The sequence below is a fragment of the Prionailurus bengalensis genome, chromosome C2, assembly GCF_016509475.1.
Source record: "Prionailurus bengalensis isolate Pbe53 chromosome C2, Fcat_Pben_1.1_paternal_pri, whole genome shotgun sequence".
In the NCBI taxonomy this organism is placed as follows: Eukaryota; Metazoa; Chordata; class Mammalia; order Carnivora; family Felidae; genus Prionailurus; species Prionailurus bengalensis.
Genome location: NC_057350.1, coordinates 87,770,009 through 87,785,001, shown reverse-complemented (window position 1 = coordinate 87,785,001; position 14,993 = coordinate 87,770,009). Strand labels below are relative to the sequence as shown.

Sequence of the window (14,993 nt, the reverse complement as noted above, 5' to 3'; positions counted from 1 at the left end):
ATAAAGTGAATCAAATGGATTTTTTAGTTTTCAGTGTGTATAAAAGTTATGTTTACACTATACTGTAGTCTGTTGAGTGGGCAATATTGTTTACTGAAAACCACTGGGTGTACACTTCAAGTGGGTGAATTATAGGGTGTGTGAATTATACCTTAATAAAGTAGACAGAAGTGAAAGCTAACTAAACAACCCCCATTTCTTCATGCACAGTTTTCTGTTTCAAGTCCTTATCATTTCTTAGTTAGAAATACAGGCATATCTCATTTTACTGCACTTCATCTGATTACACTTTGCAGATACTGTACTTTCTACAAACAGAAGGTTGGTGGCAACTCTGTGTTGAGCAAGTCTATTGGTGCCACTTTTCTAACAATATTTGCTAACTGTGTGTCTCTGTGTCACGTTTCTGGTAATTCTCACAATATTTCAGACTTTTCCATTATTCTATTATGTGATCTGTGATCAGTGATCTTTGATGTTACTGTTGTAACTGTTTTGGGGTACCACAAATTGCACCCATAAGATAGCAAACTTAATCCACAGATGTGTGTGTTCTGACTGCTCCACCGACCAACCATTCCCCTGTCTTTGTCCCTCTTCTTGGGCCTCCCTATTCCCTGAGACACAAAATATTGAAGTTAGGCCAGCTAATAACTCTATGCTGGCCTCTAAGTGTCCAAGTGAAAGGAAGAGTCACACATCTCTCACTTTAACTTAAAAGCCAGGAATGATTCAGGTTAGAGAGGAAGGCGTATTGAAAACAGAGAGGCCAAAAGCTAGGCCTCTTACACCAAACAGCCAAGTTGTGAAGGCAAAGCAAAAATTCTTCCACGGAAATGCAAAGTGCTACTCCATTGAACACACCAGTGATGAGAACACACAGCAGGTTTATTGCTGATTTGGAGAAAGTTTTAGTGGTTTTGACACAAGATCAGACCAGCCACAACATTCCCTTGAACCAAAACCTAGTCTAGAGCAAGGCCCTCACTCTCTTCAGTCTATGAAGTCTGGGAGAGGTGAGGAAGCCATAGAAGAAAAGTGTGAAGCTAGCACAGGTTATTTCATAAGATTGAAGGAAAGAAGCCATCTCCATAACATAAAAGTGCAGGTTTTTCAACAATCAGGCTGTATTGTTTTACATTCTACCACCAATGTATGAGGGTTCCAATTTCTCCATATCCTCACCAACCCTTGTTATTATTGTTTTTATTATAGCCATTCCAGTGGATGTGAAAGTGGTAGCTCATTGTGATATTGATGTGCATTTCCCTAATGATTAATGAGGTAGAGCATCTTTTGATGTCCTTGTGGGTAATTTAAATCTCTTTGGAGAAATGTCTATCCAATCTTTTGCCCATTTTTTTTTTTTTGAGAGAGAGAGAGAGAGAGAGAGCACTTGTTCAAGCATGTGTGTGTGCAAGTCGGGGAGGGGCAGAGGGAGAGAGACACTCTTAAGCAGGCTCCACGACATGAGGCTTGATCTTGATTATGAAATCATGACCTGAGCCAAAATCAAGAATCTGACACTCAATTGACTGAGCCACCCAGGCAGCCCAACTTTTGCCCATTTTTAATGAAAGTATTTGTCTTTTTATTGTTGAGTAGTAAGAGTTATTTTCATAATCAATACAAGTACCTTACCATATACATGATTTGCAAATATATTCTCTCATCCTGTGAGTGTTTTCACTTTCTTGATGGTATTTTTTGAAGCACAAAAGTTTGCAATTTTGATGAAGTCTAATTTTCTATGTTTTTTCTTTTGTTACTTGTGTTCTTGTTGTCATAGCTAAGAAGCCATTGCCTATCCTAAGATCTCTAACATTGAGGTCAGGGAGCCATTTTGAGTTAATCTTTGAATATAGCTTGAGGTAGGGATCCATCTTCATTCTTTGTATGTGGACATGCAGTTGTTCCAGCATGATCTGTTGAGAAGACTGCCCTCCCCCATTGAGTGGTCTTGTCAAAACTCAACTGACCATAAATCTATGGGTTTATTTTTGGACTCTCTGAATTCTGTTTTAGCGGATCTATATGTTTATCCTTAATGCTAGTACCAACTGTCCTGATTATTATAACTTCGTAGGTATTTTTCCTTCTTAGCTCTAAAATGTTGTTTATTTCAAGACTAAAAAAAGGAAAAGACCTGAAAATGATTATTTTCCCCAGATTTTGCCGAACCACTGACCATGCCTGGTTATGGAGGAGCGGCTTCTGCTGGGGCCTCTGTTTTTGGTGCTACTGGATTGGATAACCAACCTCCGGAGGAAATTGTAGCTATCATTACTTCCATGGGATTCCATCGGAATCAGGCTATTCAGGCGCTACGAGCCACGGTAAGCATGAGAGATAGTGTGAGAATACTCTCCACTTATTGGAGGTCATGTGTATTTCTGCCAGTAGCCGTTGGGCTTTCCAGTGTCCTTTGATCATTTGGAATCATGTTCATCTCACTCTGTACCCCACCATGGCCCATAGAAATTATATTTGCATGTATTATATATATAGCTAAAATAAATGATTGGGAGGAATTATATGGACAGTTTAAGAATAGGGAGTAAAAAATAAAAATAGGGAGATAATGCAGCCAGGGCAAGATGACCAAACCTAAAGAAACTGTATCATCTTGGTGTTTATTACTCGCAGGGGTCTGAGATTTGACTTGGAGCTTCCTTGTGGCCTTAGAGCAGAGAAGGATGCATTAGATTCAGTGTTCAATAAGGCAGTTCTTGAGGAGAAATTTTACGTTTCTGAGACCAAGACCTTGGAGACGTGTCTATCAAAAGTCCTCACAGAGAAGACTGAATGGCTTCTGGAATTTTTCCATTTCCGTTTCTCTCTGAGGAGAGAGAAGATGCTTCTGGTATTAATGAACTTCTGATGTTATCAGGAGAGAAGAGACCATGCAACTAGAGGGTACATAGAAGTCTTCCTCTTATAGTACAGATACCTGTTTAATATTGAGGGAAAGTACTTTTTTTTTTTCAACCCACCCTCCCTTGCCACACCATATCTATTTTTGAGTGGATGTCTGCTACTGATTCTTTCTTACCTTTCCTGACTGGTTGCCTGCTGGGGTCCATTGTTGAGGTCATATAGCAGTTCTCAACTGATGCATGGGGTGTGGCTGGAGCAATCTGTTTCCCTTTAAAATGCTTGAAATATCTCAACTGGAGTTAGTTTTCATTCGGGGTACTTGCTTTGCCCCACTTATTTTACTGCCTGAGTGTTTCATTGGAGATTCTGATGATGTTGAAACAAATTCTTTAACCTGCCATTGATATCACAAACAGAGGAAAATGTTTTTATGGTCAATTGTTTTTAACTTCATGGAGTTCAGTTTAAAACAATATAACCTAACTAACCAATGCTGTCACCATTAATCAAGGCATTAATCTTGTCTCTACTGCAATTTCAACAGTTCTGCTGACATTGAGGGAGAAGATGCACTAACATGGTACTCACATTGGCATCCCTTCTACCTGGCATGGCTCTGCAGAAAACACAGTTGATAGGGAATGTGGTGCATGCAGTTATTGTGGCCTGAAAAAGGGCTGTTCTTAGACATAGGCAATACTCTTTGATATTCTGCACCTCATCAGTAGCATTAGCCTGTGGGAACACTGAGCTAAGACTGATATGGACTTTGGAATGCTGGTCTGCTGCTCAGAACTGTTTTCTGGTGAATCCAATTACAGACCCCAGTTGGGAGACTCAGAGAATACCAGCTAAATGTGCATTTCATATGCAGGGTCAGAGCTTCTCACTCAGAAGCACTTAGGACTAATGAATTCAGGCCTCCTGTCTTATCTGCTTGACATCCTGGTTCAAGTGGGCAGAATATAATGAGGCCCTGGGACTGCATTCATTGTAAAAATGTTTTATTTTATTAGAATAATAACCTGGAAAGAGCCCTGGATTGGATCTTTAGTCACCCTGAGTTTGAGGAGGACAGTGACTTTGTGATCGAGATGGAGAATAATGCCAATGCAAACATTATTTCTGAGGCCAAGCCTGAAGGACCTAGAGTCAAGGATGGATCTGGAAGTAAGTTCTTGCCTTAGGGATCGTCTGAGCAATTGTGACCATCCATTGGCTCATGCCCTCCTCCCCCCCACCCCAACTCACATTAAAACCTTTGCCATCATCCAAAATCAACACAGATACCGTCTTCTCGTAAATGGTGCATTTTGCCATTTTTGCATGGCCGTGGTGATCTGATGAAGTCTTGGACAAACTCAAGAGTCGTGTTGCCTAGAACTGTGTGTGCTTAAGCTTAGTGATTGCTGTCAGTTTGTCACTCCTTTGAGATAAATTTTTTTCATGGACTGTGGAAATTTTTGTCCAAATGAGAGCATTTACTTTCATGGTAGTATTTTTTTGAATAATTGAAAAGCAGTCTTATACCCTTGACCCTGTCATTGCCCATACCAACTGCTCATAATTTTCTGAAGAGCTATCAAGAGGAAGAGGCCAGTATTCTACTTTTTTTTAAGTTAGTTAGTTTATTTATTTATTTATTTTAGTAATCTCTACACGCAGCATGGGGCTCAAACTCACGACTCTGAGATCAAGAGTCATACAGTATTCAACCTTTTAATAGCAAACACATATGTATCACTAGGTGCCAGACACTTGTTCTAAGAACTTGGTATATAGACCCTCATTTAATCTTCAACACACCTATTTTACATGTGAGAAAACAGAGGCACAGAAAGATTACGTCCTTGCCCAAGTCACACAGCTCTTAAGAGATGGAGCTAGAATTCAAACCCAGAATCTCATGTTCTTTACCACTATGATGCCCTGCTTCTTGAGCTGTCATTGCCTCTAGAAGAGTGTTGTCTTATTAGCCTGGTGGTCACCAGCTCCTTGAGTCAGATGCCAGCGCGCCTCATTGCTCAGCATTATTTCTTTTGCACACCTCCTTCCCCCACCACATATAGCTCAGCTGCCTTGCTGCTGTAGCCACAACACCAGCTTACTCAGGGCATCGACTCTCCCTACTTCTAGTCCTTTGCTCAGGTTAATCCTTAATTGTGAAATGCCCTTCTCTCCCATCACTTCCCACTACAATCCTTACCATTATTCAGAACTTGGCCACAGATTCTATTCCGTGGGACTGCCTTCCCAGGATCTTCATAATTAGTGCTTCCTTATCTCATGCCAGTAATAATTATACTGATATTAATGATACTTCCGTTTGTGCCACAGTTAATCCTCACAGTAATCCTATGAGGTAGATATCATTATTATGTCCACTTTTTAAATGAAAAAAAATGAGGTAGAAGAGAAGGTTAAGCTTGTTGAGGTCACATAGCTAGCTAGTGATGGGTATAGAATCAGAATTCCAATCCAGGTAATCTGCCTCCAGAGCCTGTGCCTGAAACCCCTATAACATAATGTTTATTCTTTTGTTATTAGAAGTTTCAAATTCATCTTGCAACATAAAATTATTTATGTAAATATTTGCGTCTCCTGTTTGGGAGCTTGTGGAAGGGAGAGGCTGTTTTATTTTTATAAAGCTCATGGTGTCTAGCACATAGAAAGTACCAAGTAAAAAATAATTGGATTTAATTAATTTTACATTAGCAGCATTTTTCCCTGTAATAGTAAAGCTGTAGCTCTCATTAATGGTCCACGCATTAGTGGTCTTACAGGATCTGATTTACCTCTAGAGATAGACGGTGGGAGGGAAACTTTCTTCTTCTTTTATATAAAATAGGAATTTCTTCACTGAAACTGTTGTTATCCCTACTGGGTAAGAAAAGGATGAGATCTAGTTCTCCCAACTTCCATATTCTTCTAAGAGTCTTGTATTACCTTTTGGAAATTGGTGACTAAATGGATGTTACTCAATAATTCATGAGCAGGATTTTATTACATGTTACATATCTATCGGTCCACTTCTTCCTTGATTTTCTGTAATGGACTTTTCTTTGGGGATGGTACGTCCTCACGGAAGGAATAAACCACAAGATGGGGCCATTGTAAAGCTGCCAAGATATTTGGCTGCAGAAAGAGGGAGAATCTGATCCTTACATTTTCCTGTTTTCTGATGGAGCTTGGAAGGATCGATCCCACAACCCTGGGATCATGACCTAAGCTGAAATCACAAGTCCAGATGCTTAACTGACTGAGCCACCCAGGCGCCCCTGGGACTGAAACCCTTTTATCTGTTTGTTCCCCTTGGCTCTGCTTCCTCTGGGTTGGTGCCACTCTCAGACAGCGTCTCCCTAATGGCCCTGAGGTGACTTCCAGTGCCTCCTACAATGTATGTCTCCAGGTTAAAATCCAGCGGAGTACTGTCCTGGAGTTCTTAGCAAAGGTCCTGAGAATCTGAGTCATGTGCTGCCCAGCCTTCCCCTGATCACTGGACCCATCATGGAACCTGAGGGTGGAGACCTTCCTTCCTAGCTTGTGATCTGAGAAGGGAAGGGAGTGGTCCTGGACCAGGAATATCAGCGTCATCTGTGAACTGGTTAGAAATGAATATTCTTGGGCCCCACTCTAGACCTATCAAATTAGGACCTCAGAGGTGGTCCAGCGATTTAGGAGTCAGCAAGCCCTCTAGGTGGTTCTAATTCAGCCAAACTTTGGGAACCACCACCCTACAAGCCACATTAGGTTACCATTGCCTTAAGAAGGAGGACAGCGGCTGCTGGGACATCACTATACCATGTTAATGTGGAAAATAATGGCAAGATAGGTGTTTGAATTAGGAAAAAAGTGACTATATAAGGACAGGGATTACTGAAGCACTTGTACTGGGGCACCTGGGTGGCTCAGTCGGTTGAGTGTCCGACTCTGGCTCAGGTTGTGATCTTGTGGTTCGTGAGTTGGAGCCCTGCATCAGGCTCTGTGGCGACAGCTCAGAGCCTGGGAGCCTGCTTCAGATTCTATGTCTCCCTCCCTCTCTCCCCCTCCCTCACTAGAACTCTGTCTCTGTCTCTCTCTCTCTCTCAAAAATAAACATTTAGAAAAATTAAGAAAAAAGAACGGTTAATGCTAACAACACTGGGTGAAATAGCATGTCACTTATTGAATGCCTGCTAAGGCACCCGCTACTTCCTCCACAGCTTTCCTTCACTTCTTACGGCTGGGTGTTCAGATGAGGAAATGGGGACCTGACAAGTTAGGTGACTTGGTGGTGGGAGAACCAACTTGGAATTCAGGTCTGTCTGATTTTGAAACCTGTGTACCTCCTCCTTCATCTTACTGAAGATTTTCTAAATTGGAAGGGAAGGAGGAGTCTGTTTTTCAAAAGGCTCTATTTATCATCATATTCTGCGCATTTTAGGGCTATCACCTAACTTTCTGTTGAGTTTTTAAATATTATAAAAAGTGCAAAAATCAGGCCTTTCAGTCTGACCTATCTGGGCTTTTGCCATTTGCAAAATTATTTCTGTTTCTGTGTTGTGCTTAACGAGCATTTAATCTTTTTTCTTTCTTTCTTTCTTTCTTTCTTTCTTTCTTTCTTTTCTTTTTTTTTAAGAACTCACTGATTGCCAATGTAATTAAAATGTGATTAGGCTGTGATTACTCAAAATCTGCTCTGGCTCCTTCAGCCGCATTGCTGTAATGGCACAGACAGCTTCTACTGCAGCTGAGATTTTCCAGCAAGGGGAGCAGAGAGACATTTATATAATGGTGGGTCTCCCAAAGTGTCAGGCTCCCTGAGGGATGCAACGGGAATAGGATCCACAGAGCAGGAGGTACAACCATGCAGCGGAGCTAAACACAAGTGGTCTCTGGAAAGCAACACACACTTAATGCAGCTGGGCTCCTGAGCCCATGCATTTCAGTATCTGCTTGTAATTCCTATAGGCCTTTTTTTTTTTTAAAAATGGCATTATTGGAAGTTAAGAGGAAGCCAGTCTGAAATAAGCTAATTTATACTAAAGTATGAATGACTGAGAACTATTAAGCTTTGGAGGGGATTGGTTGATATTTAGAGTTTTAGGCAGTATAAGAAAGTCAAGAGGTTTTGGTAATTTTGAGCTGGCTGAGGTTGGGGAGCCCATTTGTAGGCTCTTTAAGACTCTGTCTTTGTTGTCAGCTGCCTTAAGCTGTTCTTGATTTACCCAAATGCTCCTTTTGCTTTTTTTGGGAGTTCTGAAGTTTTCTCAAAGCTCCAAATCCAAATCTACCCTGTTCTCTCCCCCCCCACCTCCCACTGTGTTCTTTTCTCAGAGCAGTGATGAAGGAAATCAAGCTGTTCTGGGTAGAAATTGTTTGCAGATATAAGGTATTTGTGAGTCAAATGTTAATAAATTGGGAATGATATCCCCCCCCCCCCCCCCCCCACTGTTGTACAGAAGGAGTTAGAGGTGGGTAATGGATCCAGTTATTCCAGTTAGGAAGATTCAGTTGGAAGACTCAGTTTGGGTTTCTTACCAAAAAGCTGTGGAGCCCCTGGGGTCTCACTGGTCCTTTCAAGGAGTCTGTTGGTGTTTGTGTACTCTGTGCACGCTCTGTAGATGAACTAACGTGTCACACCCTTACAAGATAGTACTGCTTTTCAGATATACAGCATATAGATGCTATAATGGCTTAACAAATATAAATTCATTGAACTGCACTCCTGAATCTAGAGTTGCTTTAGGTCATTATGAGTTGTTGAACTATAATTTTCAAAAAGTAAAACCATGATTTTCAGGTACATATAAACTGAGCATGTATCACAGATTTTCTTTGACTCCTTAATTACTGAGGGGACCAGTTAGTTTTTATTACTGGTTCAAAAAATCAGAGAAGCCAGGATGTTGACAGATAATTTGACTGCTGAGTTAAATATAAAATTAGTGTCTCAGGGTCATAAATCTTGAGGGTATACATTCCACTGGACAGAAATTTTTTGTATTTTTACCAAACAAAAATCTACAAGTTAACGAGTAACTTTACTAAGTCTGGGACCTTTAGTCAGTAGTAAGCAGTGAGATGAACTTTCATTCCCCTAGACTGAGGCCAGCAAGCCTTTCCTCTAAAGGGCCGGAGAGTAAATGTTTCAGGCTTTGTGGGCCATAATTATGTCATCTGGTATTTTTGTCCCTCTCCTCCTTCCTTTCTCCTTGGCAGTACAGAAGTAGTCTGAGGGCTGGATTTGGCTTATGAGCCATCATAGTATGCCAGTCCCTACCCTAGACAACCCTTGGGTGGCCATTCCTCCATATGACATGAAAAGGCAGGCTGCCTGGCTCCTCTGTTTTCCACGTGCCACCCTTGTTTTCTGACAGTCCTTTCTCAAAGAATAAAATCAGGGCATAGTCTCTGTTTTGTTGTTTAGGGGTGGTGGTGGTAAAATTTTGATATTAAAACATTCTTCATATTAGGAAGGTTGGACACATTTTTCTAATGTTCAAAAAAGGACAAGTTTTGTTGGGAGAGGGAAGTGAGGGGGAAAGATGTGAGTTGGAGACACTGTTTAATTCTGGCTTTCTAGAGGGACATAGTGGTTTAGGCAATTTTGTCCAGCTCTTCCGGGTACTTCCCAGAGTTTCTCTGTTGCAAGTCAGTATTTAAAAAATGATTTGCCTTCCCTCAAACTGCTTTTTCTATCTCCGTGAAGAGGGGTCTGCACATTTTTTTGGGAGTGTGTGCACTGATGCTGTTTTTTTAGAGGGAGGGCTCTGGGAACTTGGAGAAGAATCAGCAGTAGCTGCCCTGTTGGGTTTATTCGCCTTCACTTTCTCTTTTGGAAGCAAATATCAATTGAGATTTCTTACCTGTTGAGTTTTTGCAAATGCACTGGGAGAGATGCTCTCTTTTGCTGGCGGTTCCAGCAGGAGGTCTTGAATAATGCATGGGGTGTTGCTTATATTGATAAACATTGTTAATTTTAATTATAGGACTAAGATTTATGCTAATCCTTTTTTTCTTTAATTCATTTTTATGATTCTGAGTATACATTGGATTGTTTTTAACCAAAGAGAGGAGAAATGCCTTTGGGGGCTTGGGAATGTGTGGATCCATCCCTTTCTCTGTCTTGTTTTGTCAACTCATTGGCTGTGTTGGGGTCTAAGCCATGTTTCATTGTATGACCCGTGCTTAATGTGAGCAATATTCATTAGATACTCTGTTCAATTATTTACGTCATTGTTTTGGGGATCAGTTCCATGGGAGGGGGGAAGTCTTCGTTAGGGTATCATGTCCTGTCTTTATTTCATGAAGACTCTAAGAGAGCAGCTTCATTTTGGGAGACCAGTACTGTATCTCAGACTGAAGTATTGGAATTTGATATAGAATTATTCCAAAGAGTTAAAAAAAATTTTTTTTTAATGTTTATTCATTTTTGAGAGAGAGAGAGAGAGAGAGAGTTAATGGGGGGGGGGATGGTGCAGAGAGAGAGGGAGACACAGAAACCGAAGCAGGCTGCAGGCTCCAGGCTCCGAGCTGTCAGCACAGAGGCAGATGTGGGGCTTGAACCCGAGAACCACTGAGATCATGACCTGAGCTGAAGTTGGATGCTTAACCAACTGAGCCACCCAGGCACCCCATTCCAAAGAGTTTTAAAAACCAGCCAGGGTCTAGAAACATGAACCGGTATCTGTCCACACTCTCCCTTGCTTACTGTAGGGTAGGTTCTTAGTGTTGGGGGGGCAAAGGGGAGGGAAGACCAAAAAGGGTGCTTGGGTCACTATTTCAAAAACTAAGTGCCAGGCAAAATGATTGCCACTCATAATTGTTTTTGCCTGGTTTCAGGTTTTAAACTTGGATTTTATTTATTGATTGATTGATTTAGTCATCAGTTGATATGACAGCTAACAACAAAAATTTAGTTAATGATGGGAAAGGCAATCCCCTCTGAGTGATATATTTTTTAATAATTATTTTTTTTAAAGTTTATTTTGAGAAAGAGAGAGGGGAGGGAGGGAAGGGCAGAGAGAGAGGTAAAGAATAAATCTCAAGCAGGCTCCACACTGTCAGCTTGCAGCCTGACGTGGGCCCCGAAGTCACAAACTGTAAGATTGTGACCTGAGCTTGAAATCAAGAGTCAGATGCTTGACTGAGCCTCCCAGGAACCCCCTTTTTTAATAATTATTTTACTAATTTATATTTTGGTAGGTGGTTTATAAAATATATACTATATAAGATGATATAAAAACAAGTGAAGAAATGGAGTGAACATAGTTGTTCTCTAATTCATACATTTATTTATATGTTCAGCAAATTCCTATGAAGCGTCTGTTGCATGCTAAGCCACCATTCTCTGTGTCAGGAATATTTCAGTAAACATAACAGACTGACTTCTTATCCTTACGGAGATATATTCTAATCTGAGATAAAAGGAGATAGACAATAAATAAACACGCAAGTAAGTATGTAATGTGACAGGAGTTGCTTCATGCTGTGTGGACAATAATAAAGCAAGGTTGCGGGTGAGCTTAGGAGTGAGGGTGGGGGTGGAAGGGAGAGTTACTCTTTTACAAGGTGGTTCAGGAAGTCCTCTCCGAGGTGATAATTTCATCCATGGTCTCAATGAAGTAAGGAGTGAAGTAAGTAAATGACATCTGGAAGAATAGTTTCAGAGAGGGAACAATAAGTGTAGAGGCTTGAAGGCCAGAACATGCTGGGTGTTTGAGGAGTAGCCAGGAGGTTAGAGTAGCTGGGATGGAGTGAGGGGGAGAAGGGGAGTAGCCAGGGTGGAGTGAGGGAGAGGGGGGAGTAGCCATGGTGGAGTAAGGGGGATGGTGTGTAGCAGGGGTGGAGTGTGGGGGAGAAGGGGAGTAGCCCAGGTGGAGTGAGGGGGAGAAGGGGAAGAGCTGGGATGGAGTGAGGGGGAGCAAGGGAATAGTTGGGGTGGAGTGAGGGGGAGGGGGGAAGTAGCTGAGGTGATGTGAGGGGGATAGGGGGAGTAGCCAGGGTGGAGTGAGGGGGAGAGGGGCAGGAGATTGGCCTCATAGGTCATTGTGAGAGGAAGAGTTTACTATGAGATACAGGATGCCACTGGGAAGGTTTTGAATAGTAGTAATCACAGTTTGACTTCCATTTAAAGACCACTGTGACAGCCATACTGAGAATAGTCAGTAGAGGGCAAGGAAGAAGCAAGGAGCCCAGATAGGGGGCTGTTGTAAAAATTCAGACAAGTGATGACAGTAACTAGGATCAGGCATTACTAGTGGAGGTGGTAAAAAGTGGTTGGATGCTGGATATATTTTGAAGGAAATGCTGACAGGATTTGCTGATGCATTGGATGTGTGTAAAGAGCCTGAGGAGACATGAAACTGATATAACATTGCGTGTCAACTATGCTCAAAAAAATTTACCAAAAAGAAAAATAAAGATGGGTGTCAGAGAGAAGTCAAAATTTTGTCCTGAATGGAAGAATGGAATCACCATTAACTGAGATGGATAAGGCCGAAGAGAGAATGCTCAACAAACTGGAAATGAAAGGAGCTTTCTCAACCTGACAAAGAGCATCTACAAAAACCCCATAGCTCATATCATGTGTAATGGTGAAAGACTAAATGTTTTTCCTCTAAGGTCAGGAACGAGACAGGGATGTCCACTCTTGCCATTTCTATTTAGCATTGTAATAGAATATTCTAGCTAAGGCAATTAGGCAAGAAAAAGAAATAAAAGGCATCCAAGTTAGCAAAGAAGAAGTATAACTTCTGTCTGTTTGCAGATGATATAATTTTGTATATAGAAAATCCAAAGGAATTCACTAAAAACTTTTAGGACTAATAAATGGATTTAACAAGATTATAAGAAACAAGATCAGTATACAAAATTCAATTGTATTTCTGGGCATTAGCAATGAACATTCCAGAAATTAAGAAAATAATTCCATTTAACTCCATGCAATGGGATGAGATCACCCAAAGAGAGAGAGTGTGTGTAGAATGGAGAAAAGAAAGGTCTGAGGTCTAAGTTCCAGGTCATCAGTGTTTGAAGGTCAGGGAGACGAGGAGGAGCCCACGAGGCAGCTGAACAACCAAGAGACAGTTGTGTCCTGGGGGCAAATATTTGAGGAAAGAGTAGGTGATCAGCAGTGCGTGATGTGAAGTGAAGGGGGAGTAAGGTCAGGACTTGTGGGAAAGTAAGTGGATGAGCCTGAGTGAACAGCAAAGGAGAGAAGGAATTAGAGAGGGAGGGTCAAGGGAAAGAGTGTGTCCAGAAACAATACTTTGGAAAATGCAATACAAATTAAGCACTAGAAAAATGAACAGGTAAGCTCATTTTCTTTCCTTATTAGATTCAACAGACATGAATACTGTTCTGAAATTATTATGAAGGTTTGTAAACACTCCGTCGTGGCCTGTAACAGTTTGCAGAGTGGACGGGTACCAGTCCATGGAGCCCACTCGGTGTTTTTAGATTGAGGCCTGGCCCGGGGAGCATGAGCTGAAATTCATTCAGAATGGGGATGTCCAGAATACTTTGCTAGATGGCAGGAGGTACTTATTAGAGAATAAACATTGGTCTTACACTAAGCCTCTATATTTTCTTCTTCAGAAAGCATGAAGTCTGAATTTTGGTCCCGTATCGTTGTGAGCAAGTCAGAATCCACAAGAAGCCTACTGTGAAGCATTATCCTTTTCTATAAATGACAACAGCTCTCTGCTGTCTTTCTCATAATCCTGACATTTGTATAGTATTTTAGTCTGAATTGCTCACTTACGCCTTATACAACCTTGTGAAGTGGGTGGATTTTTTAATCACTGTGAAGAAATGAGCTCAGAAAGAGGAAACCACTTTCTGCTCTCATGCTGCTTAGAAGTGAGAGAGCCAGGACTTCCCCGTTAGACCCATGAGCTTGCCACCAGACTTGGCTATGGGATTTTAAAGCCCCTTCCAGATAGGAATCTAATGTCAGCAGTGCTTTGATAGTTTATGTCCTGTGTTGTGATGAATTTGCAGGTCAAATTTGATGTCACTTTGGGTGTGTGTGTGGGGGGGGTGGATGTGTGTGTTCTCAGCATAGCAAGGTAAACAGTCTTTGTCTTTCAATCTAAACAGTTGCTGGGGTTCACTGTTGTTGGCTTTTATTTTTTTTAAGTTCATTTATTTATGAGAGATAGAGACAGCAAGAGTGGGGAAGGGGCAGAGAGAGAGGGAGACACAGAATCTGAAGCAGGCTCCTCCAGGCTCTGAGCTGTCAGCACAGAGCCCGGTGCAGGGCTCAAACTCACAAACCGTGAGATCATGACCTGAGCCGAAGTCGGATGCTTAACCAACTGAGCCCCATAGGCGCCCCCACTGTTCTTGGCTTTAAATTCTAATCAGAAGCAGCTTTGGTTTCTGGTAATGCTGCCTTGTAACAGAGGTGTTTCTTCTTTCATAGTGTATGAATTATTTGCGTTCATCAGTCACATGGGAACATCTACAATGAGTGGCCATTATGTTTGCCATATTAAAAAGGAAGGAAGGTAAGTCTTTTTTAGAAGGTAAATGATATCCATGTTTTATTAAGCACCTACTGTATGCCAGGGACTCTACTAGGTGTATATTATTGTTATATTATTTCATTTGGCTCTCAACAATGGTTTTGTAGGGGTATACTCTTAAAGCCATTTTACACATCAAGACACAGGACGCTCAGAGAAGTTGAATAGCTTGAACTTAGCCTGTAAGTAGCTGGTATTCAAAGCCTCTCTCAACCATTATACCAAAGTGACTTCCCAAAATAAAGATACATCCTCCAGCCGAATGTGTAGATATTTGGGACCTCCATAGGATTGCCAGTTTTAGCCAACAAAATGAGAAAACTGGATGCCCTGGAAATTTGAATTTCAGATAAACAATGAATCACTTTTTAGTATAAACATGTCTTCAGTATTACGTGGGATGTATTTACACTAAAAAATTGTTTGTTGCTTGCCTGCCATTTAAATCTAACTGGGTATCCTGTGTTTTATCTGGCGTCCCTAAACATCCACTGTTTTGCCTTATTGTGGCCTTACAGTGGGCTTCTTGGCTTCTTAAGTAGAATTGCTATGTGTGTGGTGAGCCGGGAATAAGACATCTACGGCATGTGAGGTTGCTGCTCT

General features: G+C 41.4%; 1 protein-coding gene across 1 annotated transcript in view; it reads left to right on the top strand.

Annotated features, from left to right (window-relative positions):
• The window catches only part of USP13 (ubiquitin specific peptidase 13), a 117,366-nt gene that overhangs the window by 96,451 nt on the left and 5,922 nt on the right, over positions 1–14,993 (top strand). Inside the window, exons 18-20 of the mRNA XM_043594848.1 lie at positions 2,170–2,336; positions 3,894–4,047; positions 14,288–14,372. Of these exons, the coding sequence (XP_043450783.1) occupies positions 2,170–2,336; positions 3,894–4,047; positions 14,288–14,372 (406 nt within the window). The remainder of the gene's footprint in view (positions 1–2,169; positions 2,337–3,893; positions 4,048–14,287; positions 14,373–14,993) is intronic.